The sequence below is a fragment of the Halichoerus grypus genome, chromosome 11 (assembly GCF_964656455.1).
Source record: "Halichoerus grypus chromosome 11, mHalGry1.hap1.1, whole genome shotgun sequence".
In the NCBI taxonomy this organism is placed as follows: Eukaryota; Metazoa; Chordata; class Mammalia; order Carnivora; family Phocidae; genus Halichoerus; species Halichoerus grypus.
In genome coordinates, this window is record NC_135722.1 from 100077182 (window position 1) to 100099768 (window position 22587).

Sequence of the window (22587 nt, forward strand, 5' to 3'; positions counted from 1 at the left end):
AGGGCAGGGAGAGGAGTCAATAGAAACAGAGTGGTAGGAATTCACGCGACTCTGATTTCTTGGTATATTCCGTGTCCGCCAGGCAAATCGGAGGTGGAGGAGTGGTCAGACATGTACACTGTGACCAGTCAGCTGATGCTGAAGGTGCACAAGGAGGATGACGGGGTCCCAGTGATCTGTCAGGTGGAGCACCCAGCTGTCACCGGAAACTTGCAGACCCAGCGGTACCTTGAAGTGCAGTGTGAGTACCTGTCTTAGGCCGTTCAGGCTGCTCTAACAAAGTAGCGCCGAGTGAGTAGCTCATAAGCCACAGTCATTGATTCCTCACCGTTCTGGAGGCTAAGAAGTCCAAGGTCAAGGCGCACGAGCGTGGCTGTGTTCTAAAGAAAGCCTTCCCTCTTCCTGGCTCGGAAAGTGCCTTCTCGCTATGTCCGCTCAGGGTGGAAGGGGCTAGAATCTCCAGAGCTGCTTTCAAGGGCCCCACCTCCTCATATCATCCCAGTGGGCACTGGGATTTCAACATAGGAATTTGGGAAGGGAGGGACACAAACGCTCGTTCAAATCGTAGCAGTACGTGAGTATTTTATCCTAAGGGCATAGAGTAGCAGTTGCTTAAAAACTCTTCAGAAGCCATGTATTGAATACATATGATAGAGTTTATATCTTGTTGTCTTAGTAGTAAAATAATCAAAGGATTATTTTAGTGAAACACTGCCATACTACAGAGTGCCAAAGAGGATTTTCAAAATACTACATTTAACCCAAATGGAAAACTTTAAAATGATTCCAATCTGTTCTATCACATGACTTAATTAATTGCATTTTATGAGTGTTGACTATAATCATTTCTATGTCAACTTCACAATGTAGGGTAGTCCCTCCCACTTTCTTAGCCCCAGCAGAAGTGCTGAATTTTTTTGTTATAGAGGGGCTTTTATTCCCCTTCTCCATTAGCATTTTGTTTTAAAGTGCATGTTCTCTTCCATTTTTAGCTTAAAGTATGGCAATGAGTTTAAAAGTGGAACTCTTTGGGATCGGTGCCACAATCTCAATGGCTTCATCGATAACAGCTAGATCGTGGGGAGTGAGATTGTCTCCTCACTGTGCCCAATGAACTAAAGACATTCTCCTTGTTTTCTCTGTGGACTCTTCTGCTTGCCAAAATGTTTTCTGCACAAAACCATCCTTGCAGCAAAGTTGTGGCCAAGTAGCCAACTTCTCACTTTTTTATCAGAGAGCTTCTGTAACTGAGCCTCTGAAAGACTGCAGTTGATACTTGAGTGTGCATAGTGGGAAGGGTGCAAGAGTCTGGTTGGAAAGGCAACCGCCGGGGGTCTGATAAAGGCAAAGCATTACAGTCTATTAATTCTTCCGTTAATTTCCTAGTGCTGCCATAACTAATTACCACCAACTCCATGGCTTAACACGACACATTTATTCTCTTGTAGTTCTAGAGGACAGAAGACTGAAATTGAGAGGTTAGCAGGACCACGCTTGCTCAAAAGGCGCTAGGAGAAGAGTTTTTCTTGCCTTTTCTGGCTTCTGGGGAGTCCCAGATATTCCTTGGTTTCTGGCCGTGTCTTTCTAGTCTCTTGCTTTGTCTCAACACGGTCTTCTCTTCCCTGCGTGTCTCTTAGACAGACACTTGCTGTTGGAGTTAGTGCCCACCCAGCTAATCCAGAATGGTCTCATCTCAAGATCCTGAATTTGATTACATCCACAAAGACTTCTCTTTCCAAATAAGGCCATATACATAGGTTCCGGGGCTAGGAAGTGAGCATGTCTTTTGAGGGCCACCGTTCAGCCCGCCACAATCGCTCTCACATGCATACATTGCCTGAGCAAAACAGGGGCCAGGGAAAGGTGTAAAAAGTGGCTTCTAATCGCTTCTCCACCTTGTGGCTAAAATTAAATGTAAAAAGTTGCTTCTAAGACACTAATCCCATTCCAACCTTTTCTTACTCTGTGAGTTTGCCTCAATTTAACATTACATAATGCAGGTTTTTCTTGTTAATTCATTTCATCTCCATCATTATGTAGCTTCATTATGGGCATCATGCTTATAATTTTCATATCACTAAAACTATTGTGCTGTAATGTCCCTATAATGGGAAAACAGAAATGATCAGATATTATCTAAATTGGCAGATAGTAGATTTCTTGTGACTTTGTTAATATGTAATTCATTTAAGCAAACTTAATATCCATTAACTTCCCTTGTAGGGGCCCATTAGCTTTAATAATACATTAACTCCTTTGTGAAACCTGAGTAGACATTCACCCAGTCCCTGCCCCTAAACTCTTTCAGTGTCCCCAGAGTATCTTCCAAATAGAATATAGCCCCACTCACCTATGAAATTACACTCACTTCCAAATGCAAAATATTTTAAGCACTCTACCTCCTACCTCTTGGAAGACTTGATAATGATCTTTATAAGCCTTGTCTTCCATATTCCATAGGTTCAAGAGAGATTTGTCCTTCTAAGAACAAGGAATAAAGCTGCATATCTGAATCCATTTGACTTCAGTCTTAGAGTCCTGCTAGCCCTCCACCACAGGGAAGTGACCAATGCCTTCCAAAACGAAGACATACCTGTTGATCATTTTTAACTCTAACATGGCACTGTTGCAGGGTTCTTGTCTCACAGAGTTGAAGAATGAATCTTGCAGGCAATAGGGTGATGGAAGTGGAAGTTTCTTAGGGGAAGGTGAGTACAGAAAGGAAAGCTCTCTAGAGTGAGAGGGGTCCCCGATGGGTTGCCACTGAGGGCTTTTTATGGTCAGTCTTTTATAGAAAACTGACCAGGGAACTTAGTAAATACCTCATCTATAAATTTAGGACAAACAAGGTGGATTTGTAAATATTATGAAAATATCGCATCTATATTTAGAACAAACAAGGTAGATGTGTTATATTTCCTTCTTTCTAGTTAGTATCTTGTCTATAATATTTCTCCACATCGGGGGTTTCTGTGAGCCTGGTTACATAGCCCCCTACCTGTCTCTCCCTACCTAGCCTCGCCTGGCCCTTACTCAGCACCTTTTTATGGGAAACTATTGTTTTTTGTTTTTGTTTTTGTTTTTATCCAAAGTGAGCCACACAGGCATTTTCTTCTTGATACTTCATTTTTTTCGGAATGTATATAAAGAGGAAGTCTTTTTACATAAAAGAAGATTAAGAGTTGCCAACCATTATATTAATCTGAATAGGAATTGAGAGTCTTCTTTGGCATCTTACAGTCCTCCGCTCTACCAACTGAGCTATCGAAGGCTCCGCTTCTTTGGCATCTTAAATAAGACTGATGCTCAAGAAAGTCACCAGACAGGGCGTCTGGGTGACTCAGTCGTTTAAAGCATCTGCTTTTGGCTCAGGCCATGATCTCCAGGGTCATGGGATTGAGTCCCAAGTTGGGCTCCCTGCTCAGGGGCAGTCTGCCTCTCCTCCCACTCGTTCTCTCAATCTCTTTCTCTCTCAAATAAATAAAATCTTTTAATAAAAGAAAGAAAGAAAGAAAATAAGTCACCTGATCACTCACTACGCTCCATTCCTGGAGTGCTACTAACAACTTGGCGGAGTCAGCTAGGAATTCCTTAAGTAGCTCCTCCAGACACGACTGGAATCCTCTACCTCATTTCCTACCAGCTTTACTCTCCTGGACACCAGCAGCTCTGCCATAACAAGAGCCTCCTGCCTCTGAAGCCTAAGGCGCTTGGTCCTTGGGCGCTAAGGCTTTGTTGGTCGTTGGCTAGCGCCAGTAGTTCAACCCCATCCTCTTATGGCTCTCTCTGTGGACGAGCAGCACCGCGTCTTGGTGGCAATGAGAAGAGATACTTAAATACATGAGATTCAGCAGCCAGTCTGCGTGGATGGGGAATCATTTTGGATACTTTATGAGGAGTATTAGACCCTCATTTTGTAATTGGCCCAAACTCTTAGCATCAGCATTTCTTAACCTTCTTAAAAACCCCTGTAAAAGTCCCATAGACCTGGAGAACATGAACAAAATCACATATCCACCATGTTTTGCTTCCATTGTAAAGAGTCTGTTTATCCTACAGACTTCTGACTTCATTTATTCGAGGACCAGTGTTCCCATGTCCACAGATGATCCATACTCTTCGCTCATTTAGAATTTGTCTTTAAGTCACTTTATTGCTTTTCCCTAACAAAGGCCTGTGAAAAATATCAAATTAGGAATTTTATTTTGCTATGTGTGTTATGCTTAATAAACATCAGAATAAATACATAATTATTATTTTTAATGTCCTTTTCTTTGCTACCTAAAAGGATTTTTTAATAATATCATTTATAAGCATTAGGTTATTACCAGGAAATACTGAACTGGTCTGTGGACCTCAGATTAAGAACAGCTCTTTTCTGGGTAAATGAGACTACCTTGGGGAACTCTAACCTGTTGGAATTGGTATTCATTATACTCACTTGGTTCAGTCCTGGCCCATTTTGCTACATGAAGCCTTCTGGGAACCGTTTTCTACCTCATCTAAGACCAGTTGGCCATTAACCAGGATATGACCAGAGTTACATGACAGACAATGGATTTGAGTTCTGTATAAACTACGTTCTTTTTTTTTTTTTTTTAAAGATTTTATTTATTTATTTGACAGAGAGAGACACAGCGAGAGAGGGAACACAAGCAGGGGGAGTGGGAGAGGGAGAAGCAGGCTTCCCGCTGAGCAGGGAGCCCAATGTGGGGCTCGATCCCAGGACCCTGAGATCATGACCTGAGCTGAAGGCAGACGCTTAACGACTGAGCCACCCAGGCGCCCGTAAACTACGTTCTTTTAAGAAGATATTTTTTAAAAAGGAAATAGTGAAGACCTACATTGTGTATTGTTGAACAGCTTACTTTAAATCTGACGGGGAAAGGAGGAGAGGTAAACTGGAGAGCTGCCATATTGCCTAGAAGACAAGGCTTGAGCTATAACTTGGAAATGCTTTTGTCTTGTGGATTTAAGTCCTAATTAATTGAACACAGAATTTTGCAGTGTTTGTTTGTTAGGACCCTTATTTGTGGTACCAGGAGAAATTGTTGTGCCCAATTATGTGAAAAATCAGCCAGATGTGTATGCTGTCATACTTTTAATAATCTTTAAGTTCGTGGTGAGTACAGATATTAATTGTGTGGTATGCATTGAAGTGATTAACATCAATGTAATTTATCATCTGGAGATTTCTGAACATAAATAAATGAGTTGTTTTGTTCAGCAAGGTGTTGACCCCTTCAGAATTAGTGAATTAAAGCCCCCCCTCTTTTTATTATAAATATGAAAGGCACCACAATCAGCCAAGTGTTCAGTTATTTGATTTTCTGGGGCATTAGCCGCTCTTGTTTGTGACATTTCCCTGTTGGGTGCTCGTTTGCAAGCTCATTAATAAGGTTTTCTCATAGGAACGTTGCTGGGAATGAAGAACATACAGTAGGCCTCTTAGTTTTCTGGCTTTCATTGTGAGGCTCAGCAAGGCTACGGGAGCAGCAACACACAGCTCAGTGTTTAAAACAGAAAATAATTATGCGCGGAAGCTGGAATTCAAAGCTCTCCCGCCTTAGATGTTAGGCAGAGGACAGTTTTGCCTTTTAATGTTCCGAGCTCGATGACCCTAAATTCCTTCTGTGCGTTTTTTTTTTTTTCCTTCCACATGTCTGTGTGCGTGGCGTTGCTCACATTTACAACATGGTTGATTATAGCGGAGCGTGGTACAATCGTAGCGCGGTTAGTGGAGTTTCAGATCTGAAGGAACGTACTCCTGTCAAATAAAAGCCTGTTTAAAGGAGAACAGTTCACTGTCTGCGCGTTAAAAGAAAACTGTTTAAATAGCATCAAGGTGGCAACACATAGCGACGTAAGCTGGGAATTCAAAGAAGAGCTGTGACCCTCAGTATGAAATTCAGATCGCTGTGCAAAGTGGGAAAAGCCTCACTCTGGACTGAGGTGAATCCGAAGCTCTTGGATGGCTGCTCTGTGTCTTTTGCTTTCCCCCATCACAGCCTTGCTTCTTTGAAATGGTTTGCAAAAATCCTCATCTTGTGAGGGTTTTGTGTGTGTGCATATTTGTTCAAAAAAGAGAGAGAGAATGAGAAATTGAGATGAGTTTTGAAAGGGAGAATGAAAAAACACAGACTCTAGAAGTGGATGTTTGAATACCTTCCCTTCTCCAATTATCATCTGATGGTTAATCGTGTACGTAGGCATCATTTTCAAAATGAGTTTTATTGACTCCATATAGGCAGATATTTTGTAAATCCATTTTCCTGTTCACCTAGGGTCCGGAGAAGACTGGATTTCTCCTTTCTTTCCCTCAACTGGGGGAAAATTGGTCATTGAGGGGATGATCAAAACCTGTTCTCAATCTATGCCAAAATAAATGTTTCTCTGGGACCGACAGTGCCCTGCAGTGAAGGAGGGAGAAAAACCTGGAAATAGGAAAAGCTTTCCTGCTTGGAGTGGAGGATAAAACCTCGTTTCCCAGAGCGGCTCCTGTATCCATCCTCCCCCCATCATTTCTGTTCCCAGATTATATTCTTCAAAGCATAATAGCTGGCGTTCCCCCGATTTGGCCTGTTTCTCTCTGATCTCCAGGCTCGCCTTTGAACAGAATCCCTTCTTCCTCCCACTCTCCCTTCCTTTTATTTTTTTTAAAGCAACGAATTGAGTTTCGGGGAAGTTATTTTGGTATTTGTTATTCCTCATGGAGACTCCCGGACTCAAATGACTGTTTGAGCTGTCATTTGTTGGGTGATCACAGGGCAGGGGCGGGGCCACAGGCCTGATATTATTAAAATACTCTGGAGCTTGTTCATGGAGCATGTTGCAGCACCAGAGGGGGCAGGAGGTGAGGGACCAATACTCAAAAAACAAAGAGTAAGTTTCGGGCCAGGTCTGTTATGAGCAAGATTTGAGTGACGTGACCGGTCTCAAGAGAAAGCCACCACCTCTGCCTCCTCAAGGCAACTTGGCAGATGGAGGCCTCTTACTAAGGACGCTCGGTCCACATCTCACTGTCTGACCTGTTGTATTTGGGGAAGGTATGTCTCTGTGGCTGTGGACATTGAGCATTTCCACTGTGAAAGGAGTCTTCTCATGGTTTTTAACTCAAGGTCACATTTCAGTTCTGTGGAAGGTTAAATGGTTGTGAAGTTAAAATCCGAAAATCGAAAACGAGTGGTCAGACAACATCCTTTATGATTTCCCCGAAGATCCCACCTTAGAGATACACCAGAAATGCTAAATAAATGTGTAGTGAAAGGGAAGCATGTAAATCAGAACACCTGGGCTGAACCTCAAATTTTGGGAGCTGGATTGACCTTCCAGAAGAATAATACAATTATATTTTGTGCTAAGGGCTGTTGAAGCGATTCAACAGGGAGGCCGTGAGATTGGAGTAACTCTCATGCCTTGGGGAGCCCACAGGAGCAAAGGAAAACCTCAACCAAAGTCCCCAGGCTCCCAAGAAAATGAAACTGAAGCCACCACCAATCACGAACAGCCAACTAGGCTTTCCCCAAATAAGGCAACTGCTTAAGCCACAGCCAATCAAATAATGGCCCTTGCTTTCCTTCCCTGTCTTCTCTGTAAAAACCTTTCCCCTAGCTCCTGTGGCTGGAGCATTTTCAGTGTGGTGTTGCCCTATTCAAATCATGGATTTTCAAATAAACTCTCAAGAATGTTACTGTGCCCAGTTTATCTTTTAACAAGGTTAAGATGTATTCATGAGCTGATTTTTTTTTTTTTTTGAGTCAGTAGCAGAGCGTGGAGTAGGAGTCCACGCCCTGGTATTTCTCCAGCTTCTCATGCATTCATTCACTTGGTAAGCAAGTATTGAGGGCCTACTGCATGTGCCGGGCGCCAGGATACAAAAGACTCAAAACTTTTGTTCTTACAGAGCTGACTTTCCTATGGAGAAAATCATGCTGTAAGGCTTTTCCCATCCGGCGTTCACTTTCTGATTTTAAAGATTTCTCAAAGATAGGGAAGAGTATATGAGCGTGCCGCCCATTTCAAAAAGCACTGGAAACATAATTTTCTGTCGCAACATCACAGCATAAAATTTGCTTTTCAGTCTCCACAAAACTACTTGCTCGTTGCAACAGGCAGGAATTGCATTCTGCTGCAGTGATGTGGCACATGCTTGTTGGTCCCGCATCTCCCACCAGGTTTGACTCCTCCCACTCCTAATAGCGCCGTCCTCCTGGGGCGCAGTTGTAGTGCTCCAATTCCTTCCACAGATGCAACAGCAGGAGGTCCTTCACCTTGCAAACAAACAAAATAAATGGCAGTGAGAATTATTCATGAATGTGTCATGACATTAGAAAGCAAACCTTTTGCAAGATGTGGAAGTCCTCTGAAAGCTCGGTGTGACTGTTCTCGAACCCCACCCAGTCACCTCCTGCTACTGGACACTGTCTTCCTTCGGTGCAAAGCTGGCCTCTCCTGGCAATCCAGGCAGCCGTATCATGGGGGCTGAGCCTTGCCTCGAGCTCCAGAAAACCCCTAATACTCACCAAATCTCAGGTTAATCTTTGCATGGCCGTGCTCCTCCAAACTGCAGTAATCCTCCACGATTGACAAAGCCCCTTCAGTTGAGGCCTCCCCACCTGAATGCGCAGGCGCTGACCCAGACTTCTCCCAGCCATTCTGATACGTCTGGGCACTTGCTGCCCTTGAGTTCTCCCTGGTCGAGGCCCTGAGACCATTAGCATCTGCTCCGCAGGCATCCAGTCCCGTTCTCATGGATTTTCGGAAATAAGACGGAATCTAAGTAAGGGCCATGAAGAGCCTGTGTCCCGAATGCAGTCACAGGAGCAAATTTGCACCCAAGCCCTTGGGCCTGGTTGCACTTAGTGCATCAAAGGACATTGGATGCCTACATTCCCTGATTTAGAAATTCTTGGGGTGGGGGGGGGTGTCAGGAGCCCCTGGGGTAATAAGTCTCGTGCTGGGATATCAGGCATCTTCCGCATGCCTCAGCTGTACTCTTACCTGGTACATGGGAAGGATGACATCCCAGGCAAAAGGAAACTGCAAAGTACCCTTTTATTTATTTATTTTTTTAATAAATAATTTTGAAAACCTGCTACGTTAGTGTTGTGATCTAGAGAGAAGGAGACGATGACTTTTCATTTACATAGGAAAGTGAATACAGGTTACAGAGTCTCGAGCTTCATCTTCTGGAAAGATCATAGAACGTGGTGCAAGGTCAGACTGGCATGAAATCAATTGTAATCTGCCAGCAAGCCGTTCTTAACCTCTTTAAGAGTTTCCTTTTATATATATTTTTCCCTTTATAGAGAGAGCAAAGTACATTTAAAGAAAAGTCTCATCAAATTGGAATGTCTTTCTAATATTATTTTTTTAATTGGTTGCTCCTGCAGTGTGACCCAAAGCCTCCTGGCATTTAACCCTCTGTGTGACTTTGACTAATGAATGAATTGTGTCTGCTATAAGAGTCTTGCTAAATGTCTTTTATAGGGTTTTTAAAAAATTACAGTGTATTATGAAAACCTCAAATCCCTCGACCTAATTGATTGGCTGTTGGTGATGCCATCTCTATAACTGTAATTTTCTGTAAGTGCACAGACCTAACTATTTTTCTTATTTTTATATAGCAGTTCCATTTTATAATGACATTAAGCCCTTCTGAGCGATACATTTCTAGGCAGTTATGGCACTTGGGTAGAAAGTGTCCTCTGGCTTGTAGCCTTGTGCCTTACAACACCAGCCGAGGCGTAAAATGATCACCCAGAAAATGTACTGGGCCTTACCTCATTACTTACAAATAAATCTTGGAGTCTGGGTCTATCTCAGAAAAGCTTTGGTGGGTTATAACGTTTGATTTATGAACATAATTAAAATATAAATGATGAGCTTTGGGCTATTCAGCCAGCCATCTGGATTGTGCAGGATTTTGACATACTCACATTGTAGTCAGGATCTTCCTGGGAAAATTCAACCTCCCTGAGTTCTAGAGGTGCCAGTGGAATCCCAGGGTGTCTGGGCCACCTGTTGAGCGTAGATGGGTTCCTCTTTCAGGGCAAAAGAAGGGGATGGATCTTGGCACATAGATCACCTGTGTGGTTCGTGGGCTGGGTATGAAGATGGCTCAGCTGCCCCACAGTCAGATAATATGCATATAAATACTGCAGGTGTCAATAGAGGAGGACATTTTTCTGTATAATACAAACAAGATTAATGTTTACCTTCTCAGCCAGCTATTAAGGCAACTGGCAGTGGTACCCATGAGTAGATGGTAGATGTTTCTCCAGGAACCTGAGGAGTAAATTGGGAAAATCCGTTATCAAAATTGAAGGTGCATTTTCTATGGCTTAGTAGGATTTTTTTTTAAATATAAGTTCCAGGTACAGCAGATCCTTAGCTTGCTCTTCCTAATTTCTGTGAGTAATTGGCAACTGGGAAACAGCCATTAGTAACATAAAAAAAGCATTTAACTAGAAGTCTGTGGTACTGAAGAGAGGCAAGAGTGGATTAGATTTGCAACACTCTCTTTATTATTAATGGAAGTTGAGCACGTAAAACCCTTAGTGCACTGTGCTGAAAAATATACCCTCTCTGTTTGCTTGTAAATTACACAAGGGGGAAAAAAAACGAAAAAACCTTCCACATAGGCCAGCAGGCATCCTGCTTCTCCGTAATTAATGGGCGGAAGTCAGCAGAGCATGGAAAATGTAGTCCTTCTGTGGATCAGAGATTAACCTATAAGCAAATGTTACATTTCAGCCCAGATTTTGGGCTTTAAATTTAGCCTCACCCAGAATGGTTCCTAGGTAAGAATGACAGAGGTTTCCTGACCAGGAACCCCATTAAGTGCTCCTGTTTCTGAATGTGAAATTTAAGGGAGCGGGTCTGGCTGTTGGTGTTTTCAGTAACATAACCTTCTCCTGTTGCTTGCTTTATTTACTTACTTACCTACTTATTTAATTTATTTATTTGTATCTTGTGTTTGTAATAAGCTTCACCAGCCAGCTCTGTGTTGATGTGTTATACCACCAAAAATAATAGACTCGAGTATGTCACCCAATGGTTGTATTTAGCGTAAGCTATAGTCTAGAGCTCTCCAAGGAGGGTGGCCCACAGCTCTTGCTTCTACCCAGCAAGCCAGTCCTCATTCAAGGTCATCGTGTTTATCCTGTCTGTTTCTGCCTCTCTTTAGTGATGACTTTCCCAACCCATGACCAGTCCCTGGACACCTCCATGCCATTTTGCTCTCGAACGTTCCCTTTGCCAGCAAGTCCAAGAATAGAACTGTGTTACTCTGCAAGGGTCAGCTGGAGCTTTCGGGCCTGTTAACTTATGTCCCTTGGGCAACTGGCTTAGCTTCCCAGCAAGGGTTACCCATTCACAGTGTGCAGTGCACACTGGTGAACAAGAAGACGCTCCTGAAAGGTTTTGAATGCCACGCGGTTTTCAGAGACAGAAAGATCTGTGATGAGAGCGAGACTGTACCAATGTGTCTGGAAGGCAGCTGTCTCCCGAGAGGACCCCCTCGTGCAGCTTGTTTTAGCCGTGTACAGGTTGAGATCAGTTGAGCCCTGCCATATTTCTGATTTCCCTCGCAGTCCATAGGATGAATGTTAATGAGCTAAGCACTGCTTGTAAAAGGCCAAGGGGCTGTTGTTTAGGTGGTGTGATTGTCTGAGAAAGTAAAGTTATGGAAATTGTTTTGACCTTTCAGCCAAGTGATGTCTTGCCCTCTTACATTTGTTACTCTTGGGTACGTTTCCAAAAATACACATTTATAGAGCCGCTGCATTAAATGAGAAAACTGATTTAGGAATTAATAGCTTATTAGTTCAGCAGAGAAAAAAAAAAGTCTCCCAGTTCCTTTCAGGTTTTATTTGTAAATGTATTTGTATGTGTTTCTAAATTAATCCCAATCCCTTCTGGTTCCCTCCCTATGCCCCACACCTCCCACCATTCATCCCTTGGACCCAAACCCCCGCAAACTCCAAACATGGGTTTTAAGTAGCCAGTGGATAATAAGAACACCTGTGTCACCTGGCTGAGTACTTGACTGCCTTCAGAAGCTATACTTGGTTTTAATTATGGATTGCCACTGGGAAATAGACTTTTGAACCAGAAATCCCAACATTCGCAGGGCTGCCTCTCGTTAAGTTATCTCCATGACCTTGGACTGGCTACTTCATCCTCTGAGTATCAGTGTTCTGATCCCTAAAACTGGGCTTATTCCACCACCAATGACAGTTCCTACCAGAGCCAGGCCCTCAGTACCTGTCTGCTTCCTTCCTTCTCGTGTATAGACATTGAGACATCACAGAGTTTCGTTGGGACCACCAGAACCTCCCATTTCTTTATTCTCAAAGCCATTTGAGTGGAATTCAGAAGTTTAGCCTTTCCCATTTGAAATCTAGAGCATGGAAGAGGCGAACTTATTAATATGCCTTGTCACAACATATTGTCACATAGTAATATATGATATATGATAAAATGTATCAATTCTGAGCACCACAAATATCTGTGGCTTCACCTCAGCATGAAGGCAAATGAATTTCCTTTAGCTTGAGTGAGTTTGGAGATAAACTTCAATGTAACAGAATGTATTTCACAGGAAATGTTTGATGTGGCGCAGTTAGCTTATGAATCTCTTATCTGTTCGCGGTTCACTCCTTGGAGTTATTAGTCAATTTAATTTGAGCAAATGCCAGGATTACTAACTAATTGGGAGGCTGTTAGTGCAGGCATGAGGATGGGGAGAGAGGGAGTGATATGGGTTTGTGGGCTGGTGGTATGGGTTTGTGGCAGCATGCAAGTCTGATTTTTTGCCTGATATCATTTGCTAAACATGGTACTTTGTGTTGTTGTCACACAGATAAGCCTCAAGTGCATATTCAGATGACTTACCCTCTACAAGGCCTAACCCGGGAAGGGGATGCGCTCGAGTTAACATGCGAAGCCATCGGGAAGCCCCAGTAAGTTCTGAAGGCCAAGGTTGGCAGAGGGTCATGAGCAGTAAATGTCACAACACGGAAATGTGCGTTCACAAGTCACCAGCCTGTCACCTGTCTCCTGCTGTAAAGGATGAGAGATATTTCAAGCACTAAGGAATATTCAGTGAAAAGGGGAATAAATACCTGTGGTTGGTTCTTAATGGTCAGGATTGGGAGAAAAATGAAATGCCAGCTAAGATTGAAATCTCAGCTAATTCTATTTTATTATCATCAACATGATTGTCAGAACTATCTCCTCTCACAAAAAATAATCCTAATAATTTTTAGTATGCCCACAATCTCATGATGAATCTGCTACCTTCTGTGTTAATGTCTAAGCTCCTGGAAAGATGGTTTTCAGACTTAAATTAAGCCGCTGTGATTAGGGCCAGCCGTTGGAAAATGAATTTGCCCTACCTTGAATTTTGCTTCTCCTTCCCTCAAAGAAAAGTGACTCCTAGAAATATTTTCGTTAGTAAGGAATGGTCCCAGAGCTTTTTCTCAAGGAATGTATGTACGCCATTGCAGAAGAGAAAGAACCTACTAACGTTCTTATTTTATGGAAAAGCACAAGGAAGCTGCTTCCCTGCCGAATGAATGAAAGTGAATTAGGGAAACCGCTGTATATCATCACTAATACAGGAAAAAAGCCACGTAGTGGGGCCGCTTTAGACATCCATCCAGTTTTGCATGGGGAGAGGAGAGAATCTCCTCTTTCTAGGAGAGTGAAGATTGTCTTTAACCGTTTCTTACAGAAAAAACAATCCACGGAATCCTAAAATGGAACAAGTCAGTGTCGAGATAATAAGCCCTCGAACTTTGAGCGGTCCCCAGCAAAACAAAACAAAACAAAACAAAACAGCATTGAGCTCCCTCTGCTGTCCCTGTGGTATGATTTTTTTTCCCTCAGAGTTTTTATTAACCAGCCTGACTATCACAGTTTTCATGCTCTGAGCATCTTAAGGAAGCTTCCCCGAGATCTCTGGAAAGCACTGTCCCCGTTACCGCTAAGGCGTGATCTCTGACTAGGGACCGGGGAGCCAGACGGAGGCTGCCATCCGCTCTCTCCCACTTCACCCCTCCCTGTGTCGGGCTTCCCTCTCTTCGGACTAGAATCTCCTTCTGTCTGTCCTCACACCATGTGCAGCTTTAAAGATGACCTTTAGGAAGTAGGAGGCGGTCTTGGTTCTGTTTGGCTTTTCCTCTGGTGTTGCCAAGTTACTTGGTTTGAAACCCTTCAAGCTTTGGCGGAGCGATCTTTTTCTCCTTGGAACACGGCAAAAGATGCAGATCTTTCTTTTTGTCAACTGTTTGGATATGCCCTGGTTAGTGGCTTACCTTGCTTGCCTCAAAAAAAAGGAAAAAAAAAAAATCCGTTGGAGAAAAAGAAATTCTCCCAGACCCCTCGCCACTTGGAATACCTATATTCAGCCGTATTAACCACATTTACGGTATATGGCTTTGCTAAACTCTATTTTGTTTCTGTGGTTTTTTTCCCGTGAAGAAGGTACTGTGTTCAATTGAATGTGCCACGGGGACAGTAAATTACATGTTTCCTTCAGGACATTTATGGCAGAGAGGGTATTTGTTCCTCTCAGATCGGAACGGGTGTATGGTTGTGTGAGCAAGCACGCACTAGTCTGCTGCGATCCCTTCTAGCATATTACCTATTTATTTTCTCAAGAAATTGCATACAATAAAAATGGTAATTTAACTTGCCATTAAATGTTGTGAATATTCTCAGCACTTACCCCCACTGATTGTTTCAGCTGTCAAGCAGCAGGACATGAGATCTGATTGCTAGGCAGACCCGTTTGCCATTTCCTGCAAGGAGCACATATGTAGGACTAATTTTTAAATAATTTACTGGGTTGTGATGACAAACCCATGTGTAATTAAAGAAAAATTGTAACTTCACATCCCATTTGAAAACTGGAATGCTACTCGACAGGGCTAACTTGGGTGTTCGCTCATCATTAAGCAATGGGTCTTTGGTCCTGTCGCCGCCGCTCCTGGAGGTAGCCGTGGGGACCGACAGGAAGTTACTTCTGTGCCCGCGTCTCTGCTGCCCTTCCTTTAAAATGAGAGTTTCAGGCACAATCATCCACGTGGCCCCGATGTCACACGAGGTTGAGGGAGCCGCCTTGGAGAACGCACGTTTTAGATTCCGTGAGTTTGAAAGATACTTGGTGCGTGTGCAATTTCGGCTCTGGAGCATCTTGTGAAATTTGCTTTTCCCTGATGGACACAAACGTGGTACTTTAAATCCCTAAAACAAACGTGCCTCTGAGCAAGCCATAAGGAGCCCATGTGGAGATGCGCCCCTCAGTGACTGACCCGGACCCAGAAGCCTTGCCCTTGAGCCTCAGGGCTTGCAGGTGCATGCAGAGAGGGAGAGGGTGACAGCATGTGGGACTCGGAGAGCCAGGAAAGCAAGGCATTTTGCAGAGGAACACATAGATAAGGTGGACTGGGTTGGGGGAGGCAGGTTATGGGTAGGGGTTAAGGGGAAAAGAAATGATTGCACATTTCCCGAATGAATAGAGGTGGTTTTTCCAACAGCAGAGGTCAAAAGAAAGCAGCATTCAGATGTAAAAGTCTGGGTTTTTTTTGTGAAACTTGAAATCCCTTTAAATATCACAAGCGGCTTCTAAAGCAAGAGTCTTGGTATATTAGTAACCGTCAGAGTAATGCATGTATCACTAGCCAAGAATTTGCTGTTTTCCCCCTAATTAATGAGATGATTAACGATGGGTGAGCTCTGTCCTGTTTGAATTGGTGTGAAACCACACAGCAGGGCATAAAAATAGGGTGCATTGGTTTGTTAAAGATGAATTGGAAATAATGAGACTCCTGCTTATGGTCTGTTGAAAGTTTTTCAACACCTGATAATGTTTTGGTTTTTTTTTTTAAAGTCTATTCCAAACAGACTTAGTAATTCCAATTACTCACAGCTGTAATTTTGTGAACTTAAAACATGTCCTTAATCGTGTCACCCTACATGTGACTCCTGTAATGCGTGGGTGGGAAGCCGATGCCCACGTCTTGGTGGGAGATAATGAAGCAGCCTGTGTTTGTCCTCTTTCCTCTGCAGGCCGGTGATGGTGACCTGGGTTAGAGTCGATGATGAAATGCCTCAGCACGCCGTCCTGTCCGGGCCCAACCTGTTCATCAATAACCTAAACAAAACAGATAATGGTACATACCGCTGTGAAGCCTCTAACATAGTGGGGAAAGCTCACTCGGATTATATGCTGTATGTTTACGGTACGTGGAAAGCTAAACCGGTCTTCTACTAGACACATTTACTTGTAGCTGCTGCTTGTGATCCCCTCCCAGAGCTTTTGGTCCAGTTGAAAACCGAAAGCACGTTTGTTTTCTTCAAGAACTTAAAGAAGCCTGGCCTGAGGTAGACCCCGGTGTCTCCACCTGGGAGGGCAGTGACTTTTCTTCTCTCCCTCTAATCGTGGGGATTTCCCGCTAGATCACAGTCCCTGGTCATGCTGAGCAGGCGAGCTATGTCCTCAGGCACGAGCAATGGAGATTATGTTAGAAATAATGACTGCAAAATTCAGCCTTACCAATTAATGGCTATTTAGCTCAGAAAGTTTATTCCCAGTGGTATTTTCCTGTGATACCTCAGCTACCCTCTCTCCTGCTTTGATGAACAGAAGTATCCTGTTTTCAGCATGAAGCTATAACATTCCCGAAGATGTTACAAGCCGGTAAATACTTGGAGAAAAAATATAGGGTCCTTGGTAGCTACATAAACCACCACTAGCTACTCCCTTAGACACGAATGCATTTATTTTTAAATTTGTCTGTTTTCTTAATATCTTTTCACAGGACTATTAAAGCATATATTATCATGAATTGCATTCTCTAACAAGCAAATATTTATTGAGCATCTACTACGTGTCAGGCATTTTAGACTTTTTCCCATTTATATCTTAATGTCAGTTTTGCGTCTGGTGAATATTCTCTATTTAGCTGAGGAGTGCGCTGCCTCTCTAGCCTTAGGATCACAGACTGAGTCTCTTCTGTCCGATCGAAGTCCCTAGGTTGGTTTTATACCAGGAGGCAGAGTCATCAACTGACATGACACGGAATGAGTAACCACAGGCCTGAAAATGTCAGTATCTTATAAATATATGGATATGTGTGCACATTTCTTTCTTCCTGTTAGCCCTGTAAATTATCCAAGTATAAGTGTATGTGAATATACCCCTACACACATATAACCACACCTATGGAATATTGACACCATTATATCTTAGAACCTGGCCACTTTCCTTTTGAAGAAAACAGGAGTCGGTGTCTTTTTGAGGACACAGAAGCATGTTTTATACCATATCTACTTGGATATTCAAATATAATCCTCATGATCTAATCCTGAGGTTTTAGGGGTTTTTTTCCCCCTTTTAACATAATGCAGAATTATAGGATCCCATCTACTCACCTGATTTGTAAACTTCTGAGATGTGTTTTCTGCATACGCTACCTGTGTGGTCTGTGCCCTACACATGCAAGAGCATTAATTCTCCCCAGTGGTTGAGGAGATCCCAGCGAAGGGGACAGCAGTCCTGTGTAGGTGCCAGGGGGTGCCCCGGGCCCCCTTTTCAGTTGACATTACACAGCCACCCTGTGCCTCAGACTGTTCACGGTCCGCTGATGTCAGGGGCTGGAAGGTAAATCTCTCTCTGTATGTGAGGGCTTGAGCCTCCCACGAGCCCCCTCCATTGCTGCCCCCCAGGTTTGCGGTGGGTAACAGCAGCGGCAGATTCCCACCAGGCTAGTGTACGCTGCCTTGATCCAGAAGACTAAGTTATCTGGGAAAACAACTCCGCTTTATCATCCCTCCTGTTGCCACCTCTCAAGACAAGAAACATTTTGTGGATTTGATGGACACAGATGTCTCTGAAACCTTTGGGACGCCAGCTTACGGCTAGCGTTTGTTGAGCGCTCAGTATGGCCCACTGTGGCACCTGCATGAGCACCTCGAACCTCCCCAGTAACCCCAGGGCGTACACATTATCCTCATCCCATGGTACGGATGACAGATGAAGCTTAGAAAGGTCACCTAAACTGCCCAAGTTCACAGGCTTACTATGTTTCCGAGCCATGACACTTCTGACTGCCGCCGAGTCTACAGGGACATTTGTGTTTTACTTTGTAGGGCCTCTAATTCTCACTGCTTCCCAGTAGGACAGTTCCCTCCCACATGAGACTGTTTGGATTTCACTCGCTGAAACATAGCGACCTACCTGTTCCGACAAACACACACACACACACACACACACACACAGTCTCCCCAACCCAGAATGGCACACTTACCCTCATCCAGGGATCCCCTAGATCTATAGGATTCTACCTGCCTCCCTTAAGCTGTGCCAGTAACACTGTCTGGAATGGCAGCTAGAAGGCCAGCCTGAGGTGTTGCTCGTCCGTTAATAAAATATTCTAGCAATTTGAGAGGATGGCGAGTAGATTTTCTTTTCAAAGGTGACTTATTGTACTACTAGAGTCACGTTAAAAGTACTTTATGAACCAAGCGTTAACGTGCCTTTAAAATGTTTAATTCTCTGGAAATAACTCCTAGACTTGGAGAATCTAGCTGGTTAGTGCCTGAGCCCCATTTGATTTTGTTCTTTGAGCCTCTGTGTGTCAAACACCGCTCATTAGCTCCAACTCTGTATTTTCTTAAATATGGCTTCACGTTGCTCTTATTGCTAGAAATGATCTGAGCAACGAGGTTATACCTGTTAACAGAATCTAATTCATTCAGGTCACTTGAGCCAGATGTGAAGGACAACAGTTACCCCAGTAGTGATGAAAATAATTGAAAGTGTGTGATTTTCAAAAAACGAAAGGGACCAGTGACCTTTTTTCTGAAGTCTCTGCCCTTGTTAGTCTGGCCCACCCCTTGTTCATAATCGTATTTTCAAATCACATTTCAAAAATGGACCTTCCGTTCCCCTTTGATTGCATTGTGGATATCACACATTTTGTGCCAATATCTGAGAGATAGGTACAGAAATAGCATTAGAGTGTATCAGGGGAAGTCTCCCAGGCACAGATGTTCCTTTCCAGGGATAAATATTGTAATTGAACCAGAACAGAGAAACCACATTAGCTGCCCACATGCTGGGCAGCAGGCACCTCTCTGGGTACAGTTGAGTTGGGCAGGAGAGGGCACAGGATGCCTTCAGAGCTTGGCTCGGGGGCCCTTGCCCCTCGCTCGGCTGTGTCTGTCCCAGCACCTGTGGCAAGGTGTGGGTGCGGCCACGTGATCTGCCAGGTCTCAGACTGCGTCCTCACCTGGGGCCTCCATGAGGAAGTGGCCAGGAAGCAAGACTGAACACACTGCCTGTTCGTCTAAAAAGGTGGTTTGAAATTACTTATTTAATCATTTCTGCTTCTTGGCAGACAGTGGGGTTTGTGTGTGTGTGTGTGTGTGTGGTTTTTTGTTTTTGTTTTTGTTTTTATTTTTGTTGTTTTTGTTTGAATTCCTTTTTGAGCTCCTGGTGAGGCTGCTTTAAATCGCTCGTGTCCACAGCTTAAACGAGCACAGTCTCCTGTAAGAGAGAACAGTTTGCTGCTGATTCTTCCCCATCACATTCATACACTGTGCATGCGTGAGAGAAGCTGGCTAGGAAAATTAAAACCTCGGATTATTGATCGATAGTAGGAATCATCTCAAGCAAACCTTACAACCAGGCACCAAAATAGTGTTTTCATAAACTTTCAGGAAGTTGTACCAAAGCCAATAAAGGTACAGTATATAATTAAAGTTTTGATGTATTAATTAGACAATCTGAGAGCTCACTTGGAGATAAAAGGACACCAGATGTGTCAGGGAGAAAAAGTTGACGTGCTTTAGATAAAATTTAAAATCAAAAGCCTTCAAATCGTCTTATGCTCTATTATAGCAGGATGATTGCTTAGTTCAAAGTCTTGCTGACAATTTAACACATTCAGTTTGATCATTTGGGCTCAGGATTTTCTTTTTTTCTCTTTCATATTTGCCCTTCCCTTGTCCCCCAAATTTCTGAGATGATAGAAGAATATACAATATATCAAACATCTGACGGAGGGTTCCCTCTGGGATTCCTGGCTTGGAGGGTCAAGCCCCATTTATATTTCGTCCTCTTGTTTACAAGATGGAAGGCGGGCTTTTGGTCTTATCACCGCCATCCACTTAGGTCAGGCTTTTAACGTGAGCAAAGGCAACTGACGTATTAATATTTATAAGTTGTAAAATTTATTGACTTTTAAAAAAAATAAAATCTCAGTAAAATCTCACATGCCTGGAACTTGATATTTAGTGGTGACATTCTCTCTTCTTTGTATTTATTACGAGCATAGAAGTAGTTTTACTTCCCGCTGGGATGTATTGATGGGGAATAATGAAGTTACCCGTCATGGAGAGCAGGGATGCAAGAGCACACTCATCCTTGGCCGATAGGAGCCCTTTCGCTGGAGCAGCGTCCTCTCCTTCTCCTTTCTCCCATCCGAAAAATCATAAAACGAAATGCCTCTCGGGCGCGGAGCTGGTTTACCCTCACCTTTGAAATCAGATTGGGGTGGGGGTGTCCTATTTTGACTTTCCCCCCCTTCTCTCCTTCACATCTCCTCATCCCTACTTCACTTCATTAATACAAATCTCTTTTCCTCTTTTCTTAGCTTTTCCAACTAAGGTTTTGGGTTATGATTACAAGACACAGATCTTCGGTGGAGGGGGGCGGCGGGGAAGCTCTTGGTTTTGGAGGGGTGTGTCATCAAACAAACATCTCAATGTCCTCATGCCTTTGTTTTGTCATTACTGATCATTGTTGTGTTCAGCATTGTGGGTTTGATTTTCCTTTTTTTTTTTATCCAGATCCCCCCACAACTATCCCTCCTCCCACAACAACCACCACCACCACCACCACCACCACCACAACCATCCTTACCATCATCACAGGTACGGTACCTTCATTACCACTGAAAATGTCCTGAATGTATATTGTCTTTCTGGTATGTATGCAAAGACACCGAGAAGTTCCCTTGAAATCCTTGGAATGTAATTGTTCCTTCATTTTGGAGCTTCAGAGACATTAGATACCTTGTTCTTAAGTTGAATCTTAAGGACCTCAGGAAATCTTCGAACATCCAGGCACTTAACCAGGAGATTAGATATTTTGCAGCTTATGCTTAAGAGAGTTCTTTTTTAAGCATCACCGTTCAAAGCAGAATGCTAGGGAAAATGGCCGCCTGGCTATTAGAGAACCTGCCGGTAGCTTAGGCTTAGCCATGGTTGATGAAATGGTAAGTATTCTGGCTTTGGATCTTCTCGTTGTCTTAATTCCATCTTAATTCATATGAAGGAAAATGCACACCCTTTAACAGGCCCAGGTGGGCCATGTTTCGAAAGGCATCGCCATTCTTCCTGCCTCAGAGAGTACCCAGAGTGTTACTACCTGTGTGTGTTGCCGGGGTCAGGAGGTCAGAGAGAGTCCCTGTCTTCTCCATGTTGCGCACTCATGGACCCCCTGGTGCCGTCAGTTAAATACTGGGGGTGTGGAAGAGTCAGCCACAGCAGTTGTAACTGTGTGGCTTTATCTTTTTTGGACTGTCTGAAACTCTTCTTCAAAATGAGTTTCACTGTCTCTGATTTCTATCACTGAGGGAGGAGGGATGCCATCCATCCCCTTGCTGGTACCCAGTGGCCCTCATACCGCTTGATGTTGCTTGCCTGGGAGCCTTGGAACGTCCTCTGCCTGGGAAAAGGTTATGGTTGCTCCATGTCTACTAGACGTGCAGGATTTCCTTAGGTAAGGCCTTCCCCAACCACTGTGTACAGGTTCCGACCTCAGAACATGTAAGAGTAATCATTCCATGAGGAAAAAAAAACAATTTTCTTTAAAAGATAACTTTCCCGCTTCATTAGGTTATCCTAGGAGACTGCAAGATCTCTCTGAGCTCCACGCCCCAGGATACAGGACTTCTTTTAAAACTCTGAATATGTAATTCATCATTCTTTGTGTGTAGACCCTCTTTATCGCCCTAGATAGGGCACCCGTCCTTTACACTGACTTTCTGGAGACATTCTTGGTTTTCACAGGAGTCGGTGAGACAGGCATGACGAACATCCAGAGTGTTCCGTGGAAGAGGAGGTTTATGAAATAGGAAAGTAGATCCCCTAGTCTCCGTTTCTTCACCTTTCTAACCCATCACAGTGAGGCAAAGAGAACCTCAGAAAAAGCCACTAGTGAGGATTTTTCTGACTGCTGTTGATGAAAACATCAGTGCCTGCACTTAAGGTCTTCTGAAAATCCATCAATTGGCTATTGTGTCTCTAAAGTCTGCTCCATCCAGGCTGCTTCCTAAATCCTCGTCTGTGTGTATTTCTGTTTCAGTTCTGCTAGTTCCTTCTGCTGCTGAAGTAGAAGCTTGTTAGTGTAGTGCGCAGACTCCTCCCGCTTTCCGCCTCATTGCTAAGCACAGCGAAGATGCTCCTTCCTACCTGATTCCAGGTCAGCCATGCTCCCCACTTTCCGTCCCAGGAGCTAGGTTTTTAGGTTTCATGATTTCTTGCCGCTTACCCAGCTGTAAGCTGTATTAG

At 43.6% G+C, this 22587-nt stretch overlaps 1 protein-coding gene across 6 annotated transcripts in view; it reads left to right on the forward strand.

Annotated features, from left to right (window-relative positions):
- Positions 1 to 22587, forward strand: part of CADM1 (cell adhesion molecule 1) — a 316572-nt gene that overhangs the window by 261429 nt on the left and 32556 nt on the right. For 3 of the 6 annotated variants that reach the window (XM_036099840.2, XM_036099842.2, XM_036099844.2), the window contains exons 5-8: positions 83 to 241; positions 12866 to 12965; positions 16078 to 16250; positions 20863 to 20946. In XM_036099840.2, the coding sequence (XP_035955733.1) occupies positions 83 to 241; positions 12866 to 12965; positions 16078 to 16250; positions 20863 to 20946 (516 nt within the window). The remainder of the gene's footprint in view (positions 1 to 82; positions 242 to 12865; positions 12966 to 16077; positions 16251 to 20862; positions 20947 to 22587) is intronic. The other 3 variants (XM_036099843.2, XM_036099845.2, XM_036099846.2) reach the window with 1 other exon arrangement.